Here is a 16333-nt window from a genome sequence, read left to right as displayed (position 1 = left end):
GACTCAGTTTTATCCCCTTACGCCCCCACCTGAATGAATTTCGTGCTCGGCATGACGTTGAGCTCTTCCTTTGCCTTCACCTCCGGGCTCGCTCCTTGGACCAGGAGTCCTCCTTCCGACCAGCAGACCCATTCACCCACCTCCAGCATTCTCCCTCCACCTGGACCCCTCCCTCCGACGTCTTACCCACTCTTGATCTTTTCATTGAGAACTGTCGGTGAGACATCAGCCGTCTCAATTTCTCTGCTCCCCTCACTCATTCTAACCTGCCTCACTTTGAACTTGCTGCACTTCGTTCTCTCTGGTCTTTCCCCGACATTGTGATCAAACCTGCAGACAATGGTGGTGCTGTTGTTGTCTGGCATACTGACCTCTACCTTGCAAAATCCGTGCGCCAACTCTCAGACACTTCTTCCTACCTCCCCCTGGACCATGATCCTACCGCCAAACATCAAGCTACTGTCCACAGGACTGTCACTGACCTCATCTCCTCTGGAGATCTTCCCTCAACATCTTCCAACCTCATAGTCCCACAACCCCAGACAGCCTGCTTCTACCTCCTTCCTAAAATCCACAAACGGGACTGTCTTGGCAGACCCATCATTTCAGCCTGTTCCTGCCCCACTGAACTTATATCTTTTCTCTGCTGGTCCAGTCTCTTCCCACCTACATCCATGACTCTTTTGACGCCCGATGTCATTTTGACAATTTCCAGTTTCCTGGCCCTAACTGTCGTCTCTTCACTAAAACAAAAGCAAAATACTGCTGATGCTGGAAATCTGAAATACAAACAAGAAATGCTGGAAATACTCAGCAGGTCTGGCAGCATCTGTGGAGAGAGAAGCATAGTTAACATTTCAGGTCAGTGACCCTTCTTCAGAACTAACAGATATTAGAAATGTGAAAGGTTTTAAGCAAGTAAAGTGGGGGTGGGGCAAGAGATAACAAAGGAGAAGGTGTAGATAGGACAAGGTCACAGAGAATAACCGACCAGAAGGTTATTTAATCTCCCTCTGCCCTATCAAACACCTCCTTTTTTCTCTCCCCAAACCCCCTCCTCTTCACTTGCTTAAAACCTAATTCTTTTCTAACCTTGTCCACTTCTGATGAAAATTCACAGACCTGAAGCGTTAACTTTGCTTCTCTCTCCACAGATGCTGCCAGAGCTGCTGAGTATTTCCAGCACTTGCTGTTTCTATTTATGGTTAGAATGTGGAGTTTGCTGCCACATGGAGTAGTTGAGGTGAATGGCATTTAAAAGGGAAGTTAGATGAACAGATGAGAAAGGAATAGAAGATAATGCTGATTGGGTTAGATGAACTACGGTGAAAGGAGGCGCGTGTGGAGCTTAAACACCTGTTTCTGTGCTGTAATAACAGTAAGAGTCGTTCAGTTTGTGAGTGAGGTTGGTGGGAGTGCTAACCTCATGGTTATCAGACAAACGAGGTGCAAATATGTTTCAATCTTCATTGTCCATTGATGGCTGCCTTGCTCTGACATTGTCTTTCCCCCCTTCCTTCACCCCACCCCCCCCCACACCCACCCAAATAAATCACTGTTTGAGCTCTTTCCAATATTATTGAAGTTTTATTGTTTTGTTTACAGGTGAAATCTCTACTAAAGGAATGATCAGTCCACTGACCAAAGATATTTATCAACCAATACTGGATCGCATTAAGGCCGAAGGAATTGTGTACACTTCAAGCAGCACCTTTTCATGAAAGACAATTTATTTTATTACCAGGAAATCATGCAGTAATATTCCAATTGTTATGTTTTCCACAGATTTTATTTACCAGAAGCACTTATAACATTTTAGCAGTAAATTCCAGATTGTTCCTGTGAAGTTCTTCGCCCAATCAGTGCTACTGACCTTTCTGAACTCTGACTACACACAACAAAATATTCGTGTAGACTATCATGATTTATTAAAGAATGTTAATAATTAATGACACTTCTAATCATTGACACTGATTACAAGCTGCGGTAATTAAATTTTAATAACCCTTGATTCGCTTGTAAAATCATTGTGATATCAACCAGCTTTTCAGCTTTGTGAACAAAGTACCCCATTGTCCAACAGTTTCAATAGTGGATGCATTGGTGGTCATCTTCCTAAATTCTATAGACTCTGGAGCAGTTCCTACAGATTGGAAGGTGGCAAATGCAACCCCACTATTTAAAACAGGAGGGAGAAAAAACAGGGAATTACAGACCAGTTAGCCCTTCATCCGTAGTGGAGAAAATGCTAGTCTATTATAAAGGATGTGAAAGCAGAACACTTGGAAAGTATAAACAGGATTGGACAAAGTCAGCATGGGTTTACGAAAGGGAAATCATGCTTAACAAATCTACTGAAGTTTTTTGAGGATGTAACTAGTAGAATACATAAGGGAGGACCAGTGGATGTGGTGTATTTGGATTTTCAGAAGGCTTTTGATAAGGTCCCACATAAGCGGTTAGTGTCCAAAATTAAAACACATGGGATTGGGGGTAATATACTGGCATGGATTGAGAATTGGTTGACAGACAGGCAACAGAGAGTAGGAATAAATTGGTCTTTTTCCAGGTGGCAGGCAGTGACTAGTGGGGTACCACAGGGATCAGTGCTTTGGCCCCAGCTATTCACAATATATATTAATGACTTGGGTGAGGGAACTAAATGTAACATTTCCAAGTTTGCAGACGACACAAAGCTGGGGGTGGGGGTCGGGGGTGCGGTGGGGGGAATGTGAGCTGTGAGGAGGATGCAAAGAGGCTCCAATGTGATTTGGACAAGTTGGGTGAGTGGGCAAATGTATGGCAGATGCAGTAGAAAGGAGATAACTGTGAAGTTATCACTTTGGTTGTAAAAACAGAAAGGCAGATTATTATCTGAACGGTGATAGATTGGAAAAGGGGGAGGTGCAGCAAGCAGTTAGGAAGGCGAATGGTATGTTGGCCTTCATTGCAAGAGGATTTGAGTACAGGAGCAAGGATGTCTTACTGCAGTTATATAGGGCCTTGGTGAGACCACATCTGGAGTATTGTGTGCAGTTTTGGTCTCCTTATCTGAGGAAGGATGTTCTTGCTATGGAGGGAGTGCAAAGAAGATTTACTAGGCTGACTCCTGGGATGGCAGGATTGACATACGAGGAGAGATTGGGTCGACTAGGCTTATATTCACTGGAGTTTAGCAGAATGAGAGGGGATCTCATAGAAACCTATAAAACTCTAACAGGACTGGACAGGCTAGATGCAGGGAGGACGAACCCGATGGCTGGGGAGTCCAGAACCAGGGGTCACAGTCTCAGGATATGGGGTATGCCATTTAGAAGCGAGATGAGGAGAAATTTCTTCACTCAGAGGGTGGTGAATATGGGGCATTCTCTACCTCAGAAGGCAGTGGAGGCCGAGTCATTAAATATATTCAAGAAGGAGATAGATATATTTCTTAATGCCAAAAGGATCAAGGGATATGGGGAGAAAGCGGGAACAGGGTACTGAATTAATCGATCAGCCATGATCTTTTTTGAATGGCAGAGCAGGCCCGAAGGGCCAAATGGCCTACTCCTGCTCCTATTTTCTATGTTTCGATCACAACAACTCACTGCTTTAAAAAATGTTTCCATGTTGTCGCCTTTGGTTCTTTTGCCAATCGTCTTAATTCTGTGTGCTCTATTTACTGATCCTCTGCCACTAGAAACAGTTTCTCCTTATTTGCTCTATCTAAACCATTCATGATTTTGAACACCTTTAACAAATCTCCTGTTAACCTTCTCTGCTGTAAGGAGAATGACCTCAGTTTCTCCAGTCTCTCTACATGACTGAAGTCCCTCAGCGATACTGATACCTTCTGCCTCTACAAGAATATCTCCTTTTTGGCCCCTAATTGGCCCCACCCTTCCTTTCATTACTCTTGCTAGTTATATGTTTATAAGAGACTTTTTTTCCCTTTTATATTAGCCATTAGTCTATTTTTTTGTTTGCTCCTCTGCATTTACTGTACTCAGCTTCATTCTCTACTGTATTATGAACATTATATTTGTCATAAGCCTCCTTTTCTGTCTCATTTTATCTTCTATATCTTTTGTCATCCAGTGAGTTCCAGCTTAGGCTGCCCTTCCTTTCCCCCTGTTGGGAATGTGCCTAATCTGTACATAAGCCATCTCTTTAAAGGCCTTACATTGTTCAATTATGGTTTGCCTACCAATTTTTGATTCCAATCCATCTAAACCCGATCCTTCTTTAATAAAAGCAAAATACTGCGGATTCTGGAAATCTGAAAATAAAAACAAAGTGCTGGAAATACTCAGCAGGTCTGTCAGCATCTGTGGAGAGAGAAACAGAGTTAATGTTTTCCAGAGTCGGGGGGAAACGGCAATTCTCTTTTTTTCCCCCCCCCCCCCCCCCCCGCTATTTTTTATTGTAGAATAATGCACACCAACCAGGTTTCTTTAAACCAATAATTTTGTTCTTTATTATTGTAAAACAAGTCTTAACCAACAATTCAGCATAGCATAAATACACAGATTGAAATATTAAAGTTCCATTTTTACCTTATCCACTCACACCCATACACTGTTTAACCGTAAAAATAAAAGGGATTTTTGTTTAGAGCTCTGTTACCGACAAAAAAAAAATACGGGTTGAATACTTGCTCATTCTTGAAGAAATAGCAGATGAGATATATTGTGTTCCAAAACTGGCATATAGTCTGGCCTCCAAATACACGTGGACAGGTCACTGCGATCTATTAGAACATTTCTTCTCAGGGGGCATTCAGAATTAATTTAACAGGCTTTTCTTCAAAGACAAGAGATGAGCTGAGTTGACACTGGACTTCTCAGGGTCTTTTAGTGAGGTGCTGGAAAGCTGAGCTCGGTTGTGGTCTTCTCTCCCTCATTGGGAATTCTCTTCTCGCCTTGGAAATTCTCTTCTCCTTCTGCAGGCTTTTTAAAAGAGATGGAACAGGCTAGGCTGAGCTGGGGTTCTGTGCTTCAATTTCACTTTTTAAAACTGCAGCCCCTTTTAAACAGTTCATTCCTAACTCCAAAGAATTTAAAAGTGAAGCTGCAAACAGAAAGTCCACCTTCTGATCTGTCACTTCTCTGCACATCTTCCCCACTTACCAGGGTTTCTGTTCTATTTTTAATTTGAGTCATGTGACAACCAGTAAATGTTATTGTCAAACAAGTCCTTTCAGTGTCCTTTTGATGACCCTCTTGAAATAAAACTGGTCAAACATTTCATCAGTTTGACTATGAATTCCTCAAAAATGTATTTATAAAACAGAAGCACTTTCATAACAATTTCTACAGTGAGGATCACCACAGCTCGAAACAAAGGACAGCCAATCAGTTACCTGTCAGGAGTAACAGTCCCCACCACTTTTGAACAGTTAAATTTGAATAAGTGTTAGCCAATCACAAATGAGATGAAATTACAGTTACCCTCCCCCTTTTACAACCAAAAATCAGCTGCTTGACGTGTGCAAATCAATCTGCTTTAAGCTACCCTGGTAGCAAGCAGCAAGAAATACTGCAGTGAATTATATGAAGGCTCTGAGCTCTTTGTGATTGAATATGTTGTTTGTTTGAAAGATGATGCATAGCAAGAAAAATGTGAGCCCAGATAGATAGCAAAGCAATATCCAAAATGTGGGTCACAAAATGGTTAATAGTGGATACTGTATCATCTATCCAGGCCACTTCACACATATTACAGTGCCCTGCCAATCCAAAGAGATTGGCTGGCATTTTTGGTCCAAGTTCTTCAACAAAATACGATTAAATAAAGACAGAAAGTGCTGGAAGTACTCAGCAGGACTGGTAGGATCTGTTGGGAGAGAAAAAGAGTTAATGTTTCAGATCTGTGATCTTTCTTCAACACTGGGAAAAGTTAGAAATGTAATAGGCTTTTAGTAGGTGATACGGGGGAGGGTGGGACAAAGACCAAATGGGGTCTGTGCTCGAGGCCTGCTTTAGGTCGGGAAAAAGAACCCGACCGAACCACAGCAGGCTCAAGCCCAACCCGGCCCGCGTCCCTTCGATTTTGCCCCGAGCCCGACCCGAACCTGTCTCTAGTGGCCTGACCCAAGCCCGACCCGACCACCCCATTACTTATGCTCCTGACATCGAACCTGTAAGAAGCTGCAGCGCATGCACGAGACGTCGTAGTGACATCACTCGCTTACTGCGCAGACTCAGTTTCGTCCTGGACTCCCAGCTCAGGTAAGTTTTTTAAAAATTTTTTAATACTTACCAGCAGAGCACTTACCACGTGTGTCCGGCCCAACCCGACCCGACTCGATCTGGACTCAGCCCGACCTGACCCGAGCTCGAAAGCTGGCCCTGGAAGATGGGCCCGACCCAACCCGAACCCGACACATGTCGTCGGGTCCCTTTGGGTTTGGGTCGAGTAGCAGGCCTGTAGTCTGTGCTGGGGTGGAAGAGAGAGTCATGCAGGGTCAGTGAGAGTGGCCAAGGGGCAAGAAAAGAAACAAAGAAACCAAAGATGTGCCTAGAGCAGGTATGCTGAAACATGTAAAGAGGAGGAAACAAAATAGGGGAAGAGATTAGAGTCTGAAATTGTTGAACTCAATGTTGAGTCCAGAAGGCTGTAAAGTGCCTAATTGAAAGATGAGGTGCTGTTCCTCAAGCTTACAGGGAACTTCATTAGAACAGTGCAGGAGGTCGAGGACAGAAAGGTCAGTGTGAGAGCAAGATGAAGAATTAAAATGGCAGGCAACTAGAAGCTCGGGGTCATGCTTGCGAACTGGCTGGTGGTGCTCCACAAAGCGGTCACCCAATCTATGTTTGGTCTCCCCAGTGTGGAGAAGATCACAATATGAGCAGTGAATACAATATACTAAATTGTAAGTACATGTAAATTGCTGTTTCACCTGGAAGGAGTGTTTGGGGCCCTGGATGCTGAGAAGGGAAGAAGTAAAAGGGCAGGTGTCACATCTATAATAAAAGCAAAATACTGCGGATGCTGGAAATCTGAAACAAAAACAAGAAATGCTGGATTCACTCAGCAGGTCTGGCAGCATCTGTGGAAAGAGAAGCAGAGTTAACGTTTCGGGTCAGTGACCCTTCTTCGAAGAAGACCCTCCGAAGAAGGGTCACTGACCCGAAACGTTAACTCTGCTTCTCTTTCCACAGATGCTGCCAGACCTGCTGAGTGAATCCAGCATTTCTTGTTTTTGTTTCAGGTGTCACATCTGCTGTGCTTGCATGGAAAGGTGCCATGGGAGGGGAGGGGGGTGGGGTTGGGGTGATTGAGGAGTGGACCAGGGTGTCATGAAGGGAATGGTCCCTCGGGAATGCTGAAAGGGAGGTAAGGGTAAGATGTATTTGCTGGTGGCATCATGCTGAAGGTGGTGGAAATAGCAACAGATGATCCATTGAATATGGAAGGTGAGAACAAGGAGAATCCTATCAGGGTTCTGAGAAGGAGGGGAAGGGGTGAGAGCAGAAGTGTGGGAAATGGAACGAACACTGTCGAGGGCCCTGTCAACTACGGTGGGGGCTATCCTCAGTTGAAGTAAAAGGAAGACATATCAGAAGCACTAGGATGGAAGGCTAAAGCATAAGAACAGATGTGATGGAGACAGAGAAACTGGAGATTAGATTGGAGTCCTGAGAGGAAGCCGGGTATGAGGAGGTGTAGTTGAGATATCTGTGGGAGTTTGTGGGCTTATAGTGAATATTTGTTGCTAGCCTGTCCCCAGAAATGGAGCCAGAGAAGTTGAAGAAGGGATGTCAGAGATGGACCATGTTAAGGTGAGAGAAGGTTGAAAATTGCTTTTGCCTTGAAGCACAACTTTCTGGCAAGTTGAGTTTTTGCAGCTATTTGCTTATGAAAGTGATTCTGTTTTGTTAAAAATAGTTTTTAAAAAGGAATTTATAGTTAAGCTAAATAATGTTGGATCAGTTTTTTAAATCAAGAGGACTGAGGGAGGTGGATTAGTAACAGTGTTGCTAATTGTCACATGGCTTGGGTTAGGCTTTGAACCAAAACCCTGGCAATAGGGGCAGAAAATTGACAAGTGCTCCTTTGATTGGACAAGCCCAGTAGCAACAGAACACCAGGGATGGGCAAAAAAACTGACTAGTTTTCTGGTAGTCTGTGTGTGTTTTACCTTCTGGAGCAAGAGACAAGATTCTTGCTGAAATCATGTTTGACAAATTTGTTAGAGTTCTTTGAGGATATAACAAACAGAGTGGATAAAGGGGAACCGGTAGATGTAGTGTATTTGGATTTTCAGAAGGAGTTCGATAAGGTGCCACATAAAAGATTATTGCACGGGCGGCGCAGTGGTTAGCACCACAGCCTCACAGCTCCAGCAACCCGGGTTCGATTCTGGGTACTGCCTGTGCGGAGTTTGCAAGTTCTCCCTGTGATCGCGTGGGTTTTCGCCAGGTGCTCCGGTTTCCTCCCACAGCCAAAGACTTGCAGGTTGATAGGTAAGTTGGCCATTATAAATTGCCCCTAGTATAGGTAGGTGGTAGGGGAATTGAGGGAAGGTGGGGGTGTGACAGGGTAATGGGATTAATGTCGGATTAGTATAAATGGGTGGTTGATGGTTGGCACAGACTCGGTGGGCCAAAGGGCCCGTTTCAGTGCTGTATCTCTAAATAAATAAATAAAAAATAATAGCTCAGGGTATTGGGGGTAATGTGTTGGCATGGATTGAGGATTGGCTAACACACAGAAGGCAGACAGTCAGGATCACTGGGTCTTTTTCAGATTGGAAAGCTCTAACTAGTGGGGTGCCACAAGGATCGGTCCTAGGGCCTCAGCTATTTACTATCTGTATTAATGACTTAGAGGAAAGGACTGAGTGTAGTGTATCCAAATTTGCTGATGATACAAAAATAGGTAGGAAGGCATCTTGTAATGAAGACACAAAGAATCTGCAAAGGGATATAGATAGGTTAAGTGAGTGGGCAAAACTTTGGCAGATGGAGTTCAATGTGGGGAAGTGTGAGGTCATCCACTTTGGTAGGAAGAATAAAAAGGCAGATTATTATTTAGATGGAGAAAGACAACAAAATACTGCAGTACAGAGGGATCTGGCTGTTCTTGTACATGAAACATAAAAAGTTAGCATGCAGGCGCAACAAGTAATTCGGAAGGCAAATGGAATTTTGGCCTTTATTGCTAGGGGGTTAGAGTTTAAAAATAGGGAAGCCTGTTACAACTGTACAGGGTGTTGGTGAGGCCACACCTGGAGGACTGCATTCAGTTTTGGTCCCTGTATTTAAGGAAGGATATACTAGCATTGGACGCAGTTCAGAAAAGGTTCACTAGGCTGATTCCTGGGATGAAGGGGTTGTCTTATCAAGAACGGCTAAATGGGTTAGGCCTTTATTCATTGGAGTTTAGAATAATGAGAGGTAATCGCATTGAAACATATAAGATTTTAAGGGGGCTTGACAGGGTAGATGCTGAGAATATGTTTCCACTGGTAGGGGAATCTCGAACTAGGGGACATAGTTACAGAATAAGGGGGCACACATTTAAAACTGAGATGCAAAGGAATTTATTTTCTGAGAGGGTGGTGAATCTCTGGAATTCTCTACCTCAGAGAGTTGTGGAGGCTAGGTCACTAAATGTATTTAAGGAGGAGGTAGATAGATTTTTGAAATCTCTGGGAGTCGAAGGTTATGCAGAGCAGGCTCGAAAGAGGAGTTGAGGCCTGGGACAGATCAGCCATGATCTTATTGAATGGCGGGGCAGGCTTGAGGGGCTGAATGGCCTACTCCTGCTCCTATTTCTTATGTTCTTATGAAAGTTTTTAAAAAGTCAAGTGCTGCTGAAGTGTCAAAAAAGGCCAGAAGAAGGAGAGAATTCCAAGGAAGAACAGAAGACTACAACCCTGCTCGCTTTCTCGCAATTCCCGAAAAGGATACTGTGAAGTCCACTGTGTTGAGTTGCCTTGTTTCCTATATTTCAAGAAGGCCTGGTAAATTACTTTACAATGCCATCTGAAGAGAACTAATTCTGGAAGATTCTAAAGATCCTCCCTGCGTGTGCTCCAAGGCTGGACTGTGTGCCAGTTTGGTGCAGCATGTCTCATCTGCTATTTTTTTTAGGGGTGGGCAAGTGATCTGCCCAGGTGTGTTTTTTGTCTGTAATAAAGCTCTGATCTAAAAATCCTTTTTTACTTTTTCAGTTAACCGATATATATATACATATATATATACAGACATACGTGTGTATGCATGAGCATAAAGGGACTAAGGTAAAAAGGGACTTCCAAAATTTGGGTCAGGTAGAAAAGGGGGACTTTTTAAAAGTTAATCTTGGATGTTTTAAAAATTTGATCTGCGTTTTTATGTTTTCCCTTATTACTAGTTGAAACTTGTTTTAGAATAAACTGTAAATTTTGTTGTTCAGTAAAGAAAACTATTAGCGTGCTCTATTCTGGGGAAAATAGTGTTTCCGATTGACTGTGTCAGTAAGTGGGAAATTTTAAAGAATATGTTGTGACTTGTGGAGAAGTGGGACTGAATGAACAGTGCACTCCTCCTACCTCAGTCGTAACAAAGGAATCGCCATAAATGAAAACTATGCCACAAAAGGTCAAGCACCACATTTCAACAGTTGTGGTGGTGATTAGTGTCATTTTGTCTAGTTTCTCTCAAATAGATACATATCTTTATTAAGATTTCTTCCCAGAGTTAAGAGTCATAGCAGAGCAGCTGATCCAAGACCAAGATGTTTAAACCTCATGCCTGACAACAAAGTGAAGAGGAGGGGGGAACACCAAACAATGTCACTGGTTAAATCCTCTGCAGATTCCAACCTTACCACCATACATCTTACCATCTCCCATAAATATGGGCAAAGCTTGTCTCCAAAATATTCCGTAGCCTCTATTGGGAGCTGTGCGGGTAGGTTGTCAATTGAACACATCAAGATCCCGCTGCCTTCAAAGCTGCAAGTACAGAAAATTATCCACATTGTGATAAAGATACATTTGCTATGTGGGGTGGGGGCATCTTGCTTCACAGAAGAGAACATTTGCTTTTCAGAGCTGATTTTCCAAAGGCACACTCTAAGTGTGGATACACACGTGCACACGCACGCATACACGCACGCACCCCTACCTTCAGCTGCCAGGGCCCTATGCTCTGAAATTCCCTCCCTAATCCACTATACCCCTTCTCTCCTCCTTTAAAACGCTCATTAAAACCTAGTACTGATGGAGTGCAGCACAGTCGGAGGTACTGTTTTCGGATAAGACAAACTGAGGCCCCGTTAGCCCCCTCAGGTGGACATAAAAGATCCCAAGGCACTATTTTGAAGAAAAGCAGGGCAATTATCCCCAGTGTCTTGGCCAATATTTATCCCTTAATCAACATCAGAAAAACATAATTATCACATTACTGTTTGTGGGGATAGTAGATGGTTTATGAGATAGTCACTTGAAACAACTGATTTGGTACTACTGAATGCGATCTGGTGCTATTAATATAGTGAATCCTACCTGTCATGAATAACCTGTTGTTCTGCATCATACAGACAAAATGGCATGTCAATGGACGTGCATTCAGTCATAAACTCAATGGAGCCACCAGTGTCAGCAGAAATGTCACCGATTGCCAAAAACCTAGAAGAGAGACACAAGACAACACCTCATGTTATATGATACTCTTGTACAAGCTCAGAAAAGAGGGAAGGAAATGTGTATTTTTGGGGAGTTGCTGCATAGTTTTATTACACGGTGCTCAGAATACGTTGACATGTTGACGCTGTTTGTACAGCTGAGACTCACATGCTTTTGGGGTCAGAGTTATCTGGCAGCAATGGTTCTGCCTTTGCAGTAAGTGGTCTCAAAGACTTGAGCTACTGTTTGGGCAGCCCAATAAAATGGAAGAAAATCTTTAATGGATTACGGCCACAGTCCTTGTAACTCCACTCACTCCCCTCAACTCTCCTCCCAAGGAGTCTGGGCAGAATGTTTGGGTTATATAGGACTCCTGGAAAGGGTTCCAGGCTGTCTGGTGCTTTCAGGGCTCCAGATAGAGTTTACACATTACCTACTCCAAGTAGCAATTGCCTGACACTTGTCAGGAGTTGTAGGTGGGAGGGGGGGGGGACCTTATCATTAACCCAACATCCTGCACCTACACTTTTTGCTGGGGATGGGTTGGGGGAAGGGGTGTTTATCCTCCTGTTGGTTGGCCTAATAGGTACAGGCCTTCAGTCTGCAAGAATTTTTGAGTCTCTTTGTATTTCCTATGGCCTTCAACCATGACAATCACCAAACCCCAGGGAAGAGTGGAATTTGTGAAGCCCTTGTAGGATGTGGCTCTCAATGCATTATTTTAGTGATGTTTTTGCACTGTGATGATAACAATAGTGAGGAAGTGGATGGTATTGAACTTTCACCTCGTGGAATTGTTAATGATCACATTCACTGCAGCCTACAAATTACTATTTGCCTCATCAACTTATGACTTCTTGGTCCTTTATCTACCATATAAATGCAGTCATTAACTTGTTTAAAATAAATAGATTAATGCTTGTTAAAATTGTCCACAGAGGAATGTGTGAAAAATTTGTATGCTAATGTCAGAGTTATTAAAATGTTTCCATTCCCTATGACTATACCAGGGCTGGCCGACTATTTGTCTCCGTAAGTTACATAGGTATGTACCAAGGAGCCTTTCATTTTAAATTCCTGTTCCCTGGTAAGTTCACAGATCGACGCAAATGGAAGATAGGGCAACAACAGTGCGGTAGGCCGATTCTTAAGACCCAGGCTTGTTTGAAATGTGTCTCTCCACAGGGGTGCAAGATCAATGAATCTACCTGTAAATGTATAAACTACATTGTATAATGGAATATGATTAGAAGACGAAGAAATAGGACAGAAGATATAGAAGCAGGATTGGGCCTTACAGCCCCTCAAGCCTGTTCCCTTTAACACTGTACCAAGAAAATGGGAATCTTTCTGTGTGCACATTTTTCAATGGAAAGTGCCCTGATACAACTCATTATGAACAGAAATTAACTAAACATACAATTGTTATATTACCAATTTATAATCAACTGACCTGTGTGGTAATTCTGGGCAACCATCACTCGCTGGGTTAAAATTTTTGGCCGATGCCAGCAAATTCTGAGCATCCAATCGGGTAAGTAATCGAGGAGTATCTGGATCCCAGTAGATACCGTTCACCAAACAAGTGGTATATGGGGCAATCTGAAAAATAGTGTGGACATTTTAGCATCTTCAAGATCCCAGTTTAGTTACCAAGATAGACTCAACAAGCTGGGTCTCTATACTTTCAGAGAAGCATAGACTTAGGGCTGATTTAATTGAGGTTTATAAAAGGAGGAAGGGATTAGACTGTGTTGTGCAGACAATCTATTTCAACTAAATAGATTAGTGAGGACAAGGTGTCACAATCTCAAGTTATGTAAAGGCAGATTAGGTTTGATGTCAGGAGGTTGTTCTTTTCTGAGAGAATAGTGAACTTGTGGATCAGGCTTCTGGCTCATGCAGTCATGCTGATTCACTGAATTCCTTTAAGTGAGAGCTGGGCCTGTTTCTAGCAGGGTTGCAGATCACCGTGTATGACAGGTCGGTATCCTGTGATGTAAATCAATGCCAGATTGGTCTCCTGGACTAGTTTCCGTTGCCTGAGAAATTTTCGATTTCCCCCACCCCGCCCTAATTGGCCTCAGTTTCTATCTTTTTTTTTACCTATCCCAGTGGATCACATGGGTTTGGGTGAAGTGGCAAGTCAATGTAATGTGATGGCAAGACATCACAATCCTGTGGGACAGGCTGGACAGACCATTAGGTCGTTTCCTATCTGCCATTTTTCACATGTTCATATGTTTGGTATGTTAAACTGTAAATGGAAAAATAACAAATAAAATCAGTCAGAGAGCAGCGTAAGAATCAATCAATTTCTCGAGGTGTGAAGGGTGGATTTAACTATGCTTGATATTAACAGCGCAGGCACACTTGACATCTGATGATGACCTTGGAAATAAACTAGACAGAATAGATGAACCCTAAAGTCAAAAACGGCGATGCAAGTGGAGCGCTACTGGGCTGAATTTTATCCTCGACGGATGGGTGCCATCCACCGACTAAAAGGTCGGTGGCGACCCCACCTCCACCTGGCCTGGGGACTGCATTTTCCGGGCCCCAGGCCTTAAGTGGTCTGAAGTGGGACTTTCACCTCATTGAGGCAGGAAGTCCAACCTAATCGAGCTGCCGGCCAATCAGCGGGCCTGCAGCTCAGTCCCAGCAGCACCACTGGTAGCAGTGACCACAGCTGGGACTGCAACCCAGCTTCAAGAAGAAGAGGAAGGATGGCCCAGGAAAAGGTAAGTTTTTGGGGCCTTGCCAGGGGTGATTGGTCGGGCTGCAGCAAGGCACGAGTGGTTGATTGGGGGGACGGGGGGGCGTGTTGGATGTTGGGGGTGGTCAGGGCATCGGGGGCGGCCCTCCATCGGGCACAGGATGCCTGATCATGAGGACCCCCATCCCAGGCCATCAGAAAGCTGCCTGCTCTTGTCAGGTGGCTTTTCTCAGGCTTGGGCCGCCCGACTGGCCAAGGGTAAAATCCCCGTGGCGGCGGGCAGAGGCCCTTAAGTGGGAACCAATGACTTAGGTAGAACCAGAAATGCTTTTCTGCTTACAGAATCTGAGGAATTAGGGTCCAAACTAAAACGCAGAACATCAAAGGTAATCATCTCTAAATTGTTACCTGAGCCACATGCAAATTGGCACAGGGTCAAGCAGATTAGAGAATGAAATGTGTGGCTCAAAGAGTGGTGTGGGAAGAAGAGGTTTCGATTCTTGGTGCACTGACATCAGTACTCAGGGAAGAGGGAGCTATTCTGTTATGATGGGCTTCACTTGAACCGGGCTGGAACCAGTGTCCTGGCCAATTCCATAACTAGGGCTGTGGACAGGGCTTTGGTGGGGGTGGGAGGGGGAGGTAAAAGGAAATGTAGAAACCAAAGAGAGAGGTCAGAGCATCGGAGCAGGATAGTGGGCCGGAAGGAACAGAGTGTTTAACAAAAATTGTACATTGGCAAATAAGGTCATTGCAGGGAATAGAGGTAAAAAATGAAATTAAAGTTCCTTTATCTGAATTCACAAAGCCTTTGTAACAAGATAGATGAACTAGTGGCACAAATAGAGGTAAATGATCTAGATCTTATTGCCATTACTGAGACATGGTTACAAGGAGATCAAGGTTGGGAATTGAATACACAATATTTCAGAGAGACAGACAGAATGGCAAAGGAGGAGGGGTATCTCTGATAGTAAAGGATGGCATAAGAACATTAATAAGAAGGGCTCTGACCTCAGAAGATCATGAGGTAGAAGCACCAATTCTGAAGAAGGGTCACTGACCTGAAACATTAACTCTGCTTCTCTCTCCACAGATGCTGCCAGACCTGCTGAGTATTTCCAGCATTTCTTGTTTTTATTTCAGATTTTCAGCATCCGCAGTATTTTGCTTTTATTTTAATGAAGTAGAATCAGTTTGGGTGGAAATTAGGAATAGCAGGAGTGAGAAAATACTGGTGGGAATAGTTTACAGACCCCCTAACAGTTGTTATATTACTGGACAAAACATTAAACGGAAAATTATTGGAGCATGTAAAAAATGTAACGTATTAATTGTGGGGGAATTTAATCTGCATATAGACTGGAACAATCAAATTGGCAACAGTGGTCTAGAAGATGAATTTGTAGAATGCTTTCGTGACAGTTTCTTGCAGCAATAAGTTGTAGAACCAACTCGGGATAAAGTTATCTTAGATCTTGTATTGTATGATGAAGCAGGGTTAATAAGCAATGTCATAGTAAAAGATCCACTGGAAAAGAATAAGTCAACATGGTTTTACTAAAGGGAAATCCTGTTTGACAATTTTATTAGAGTTTTTTGAGGATGTAACCAGTAGGGTTGATAAAGGGAACCAGTAGATGTAGTATACCTGGATTTTCAAAAGGCATTTGATATGGTGCCACATAAAAGATTAATAGACAAGATACGGGCTCATGGTGTTGGGGGTAATATATTAGCATAGATAGAGGATTAGGTAACACACAGGAAGAAGAGAGTGGGCATAAATGGGGCATTTTCATGTTGGCAGGCAGTGAATAGTGGCGTGCTGCAAGGATCAGTGCTGGAGCCTCAGCTATTTACACTCTATATTAATGACTTGGATGAAGAAACAGAGAGTAATGTATTTAAGTTTGCTGATGATACAAAGCTCAATGGAAAGGTAAGCTGCAGGGAGGATGTAGAGAGGCAGCAAAGAGATATAGAATCATAGAAATTTTAAGGCACAGAACGAGGTC

At 43.4% G+C, this 16333-nt stretch overlaps 1 protein-coding gene across 2 annotated transcripts in view; it reads left to right on the top strand.

Annotated features, from left to right (window-relative positions):
* aass (aminoadipate-semialdehyde synthase) overlaps positions 1 to 5231 on the top strand; it is a 122670-nt gene extending 117439 nt beyond the window's left edge. For both annotated transcript variants that reach the window (XM_068050892.1, XM_068050893.1), the window contains exon 24: positions 1606 to 5231. In XM_068050892.1, the coding sequence (XP_067906993.1) occupies positions 1606 to 1721 (116 nt within the window). In that variant the 3' untranslated portion in view covers positions 1722 to 5231. The remainder of the gene's footprint in view (positions 1 to 1605) is intronic.
* Positions 5232 to 16333: the final 11102 nt, after the last annotated feature.

This window comes from Heterodontus francisci, chromosome 18 (genome assembly GCF_036365525.1).
Source record: "Heterodontus francisci isolate sHetFra1 chromosome 18, sHetFra1.hap1, whole genome shotgun sequence".
Classification (NCBI taxonomy): Eukaryota; Metazoa; Chordata; class Chondrichthyes; order Heterodontiformes; family Heterodontidae; genus Heterodontus; species Heterodontus francisci.
The sequence above is the reverse complement of the archived record's forward strand: the minus strand, read 5'-3'. Positions and strand labels throughout refer to the sequence as shown.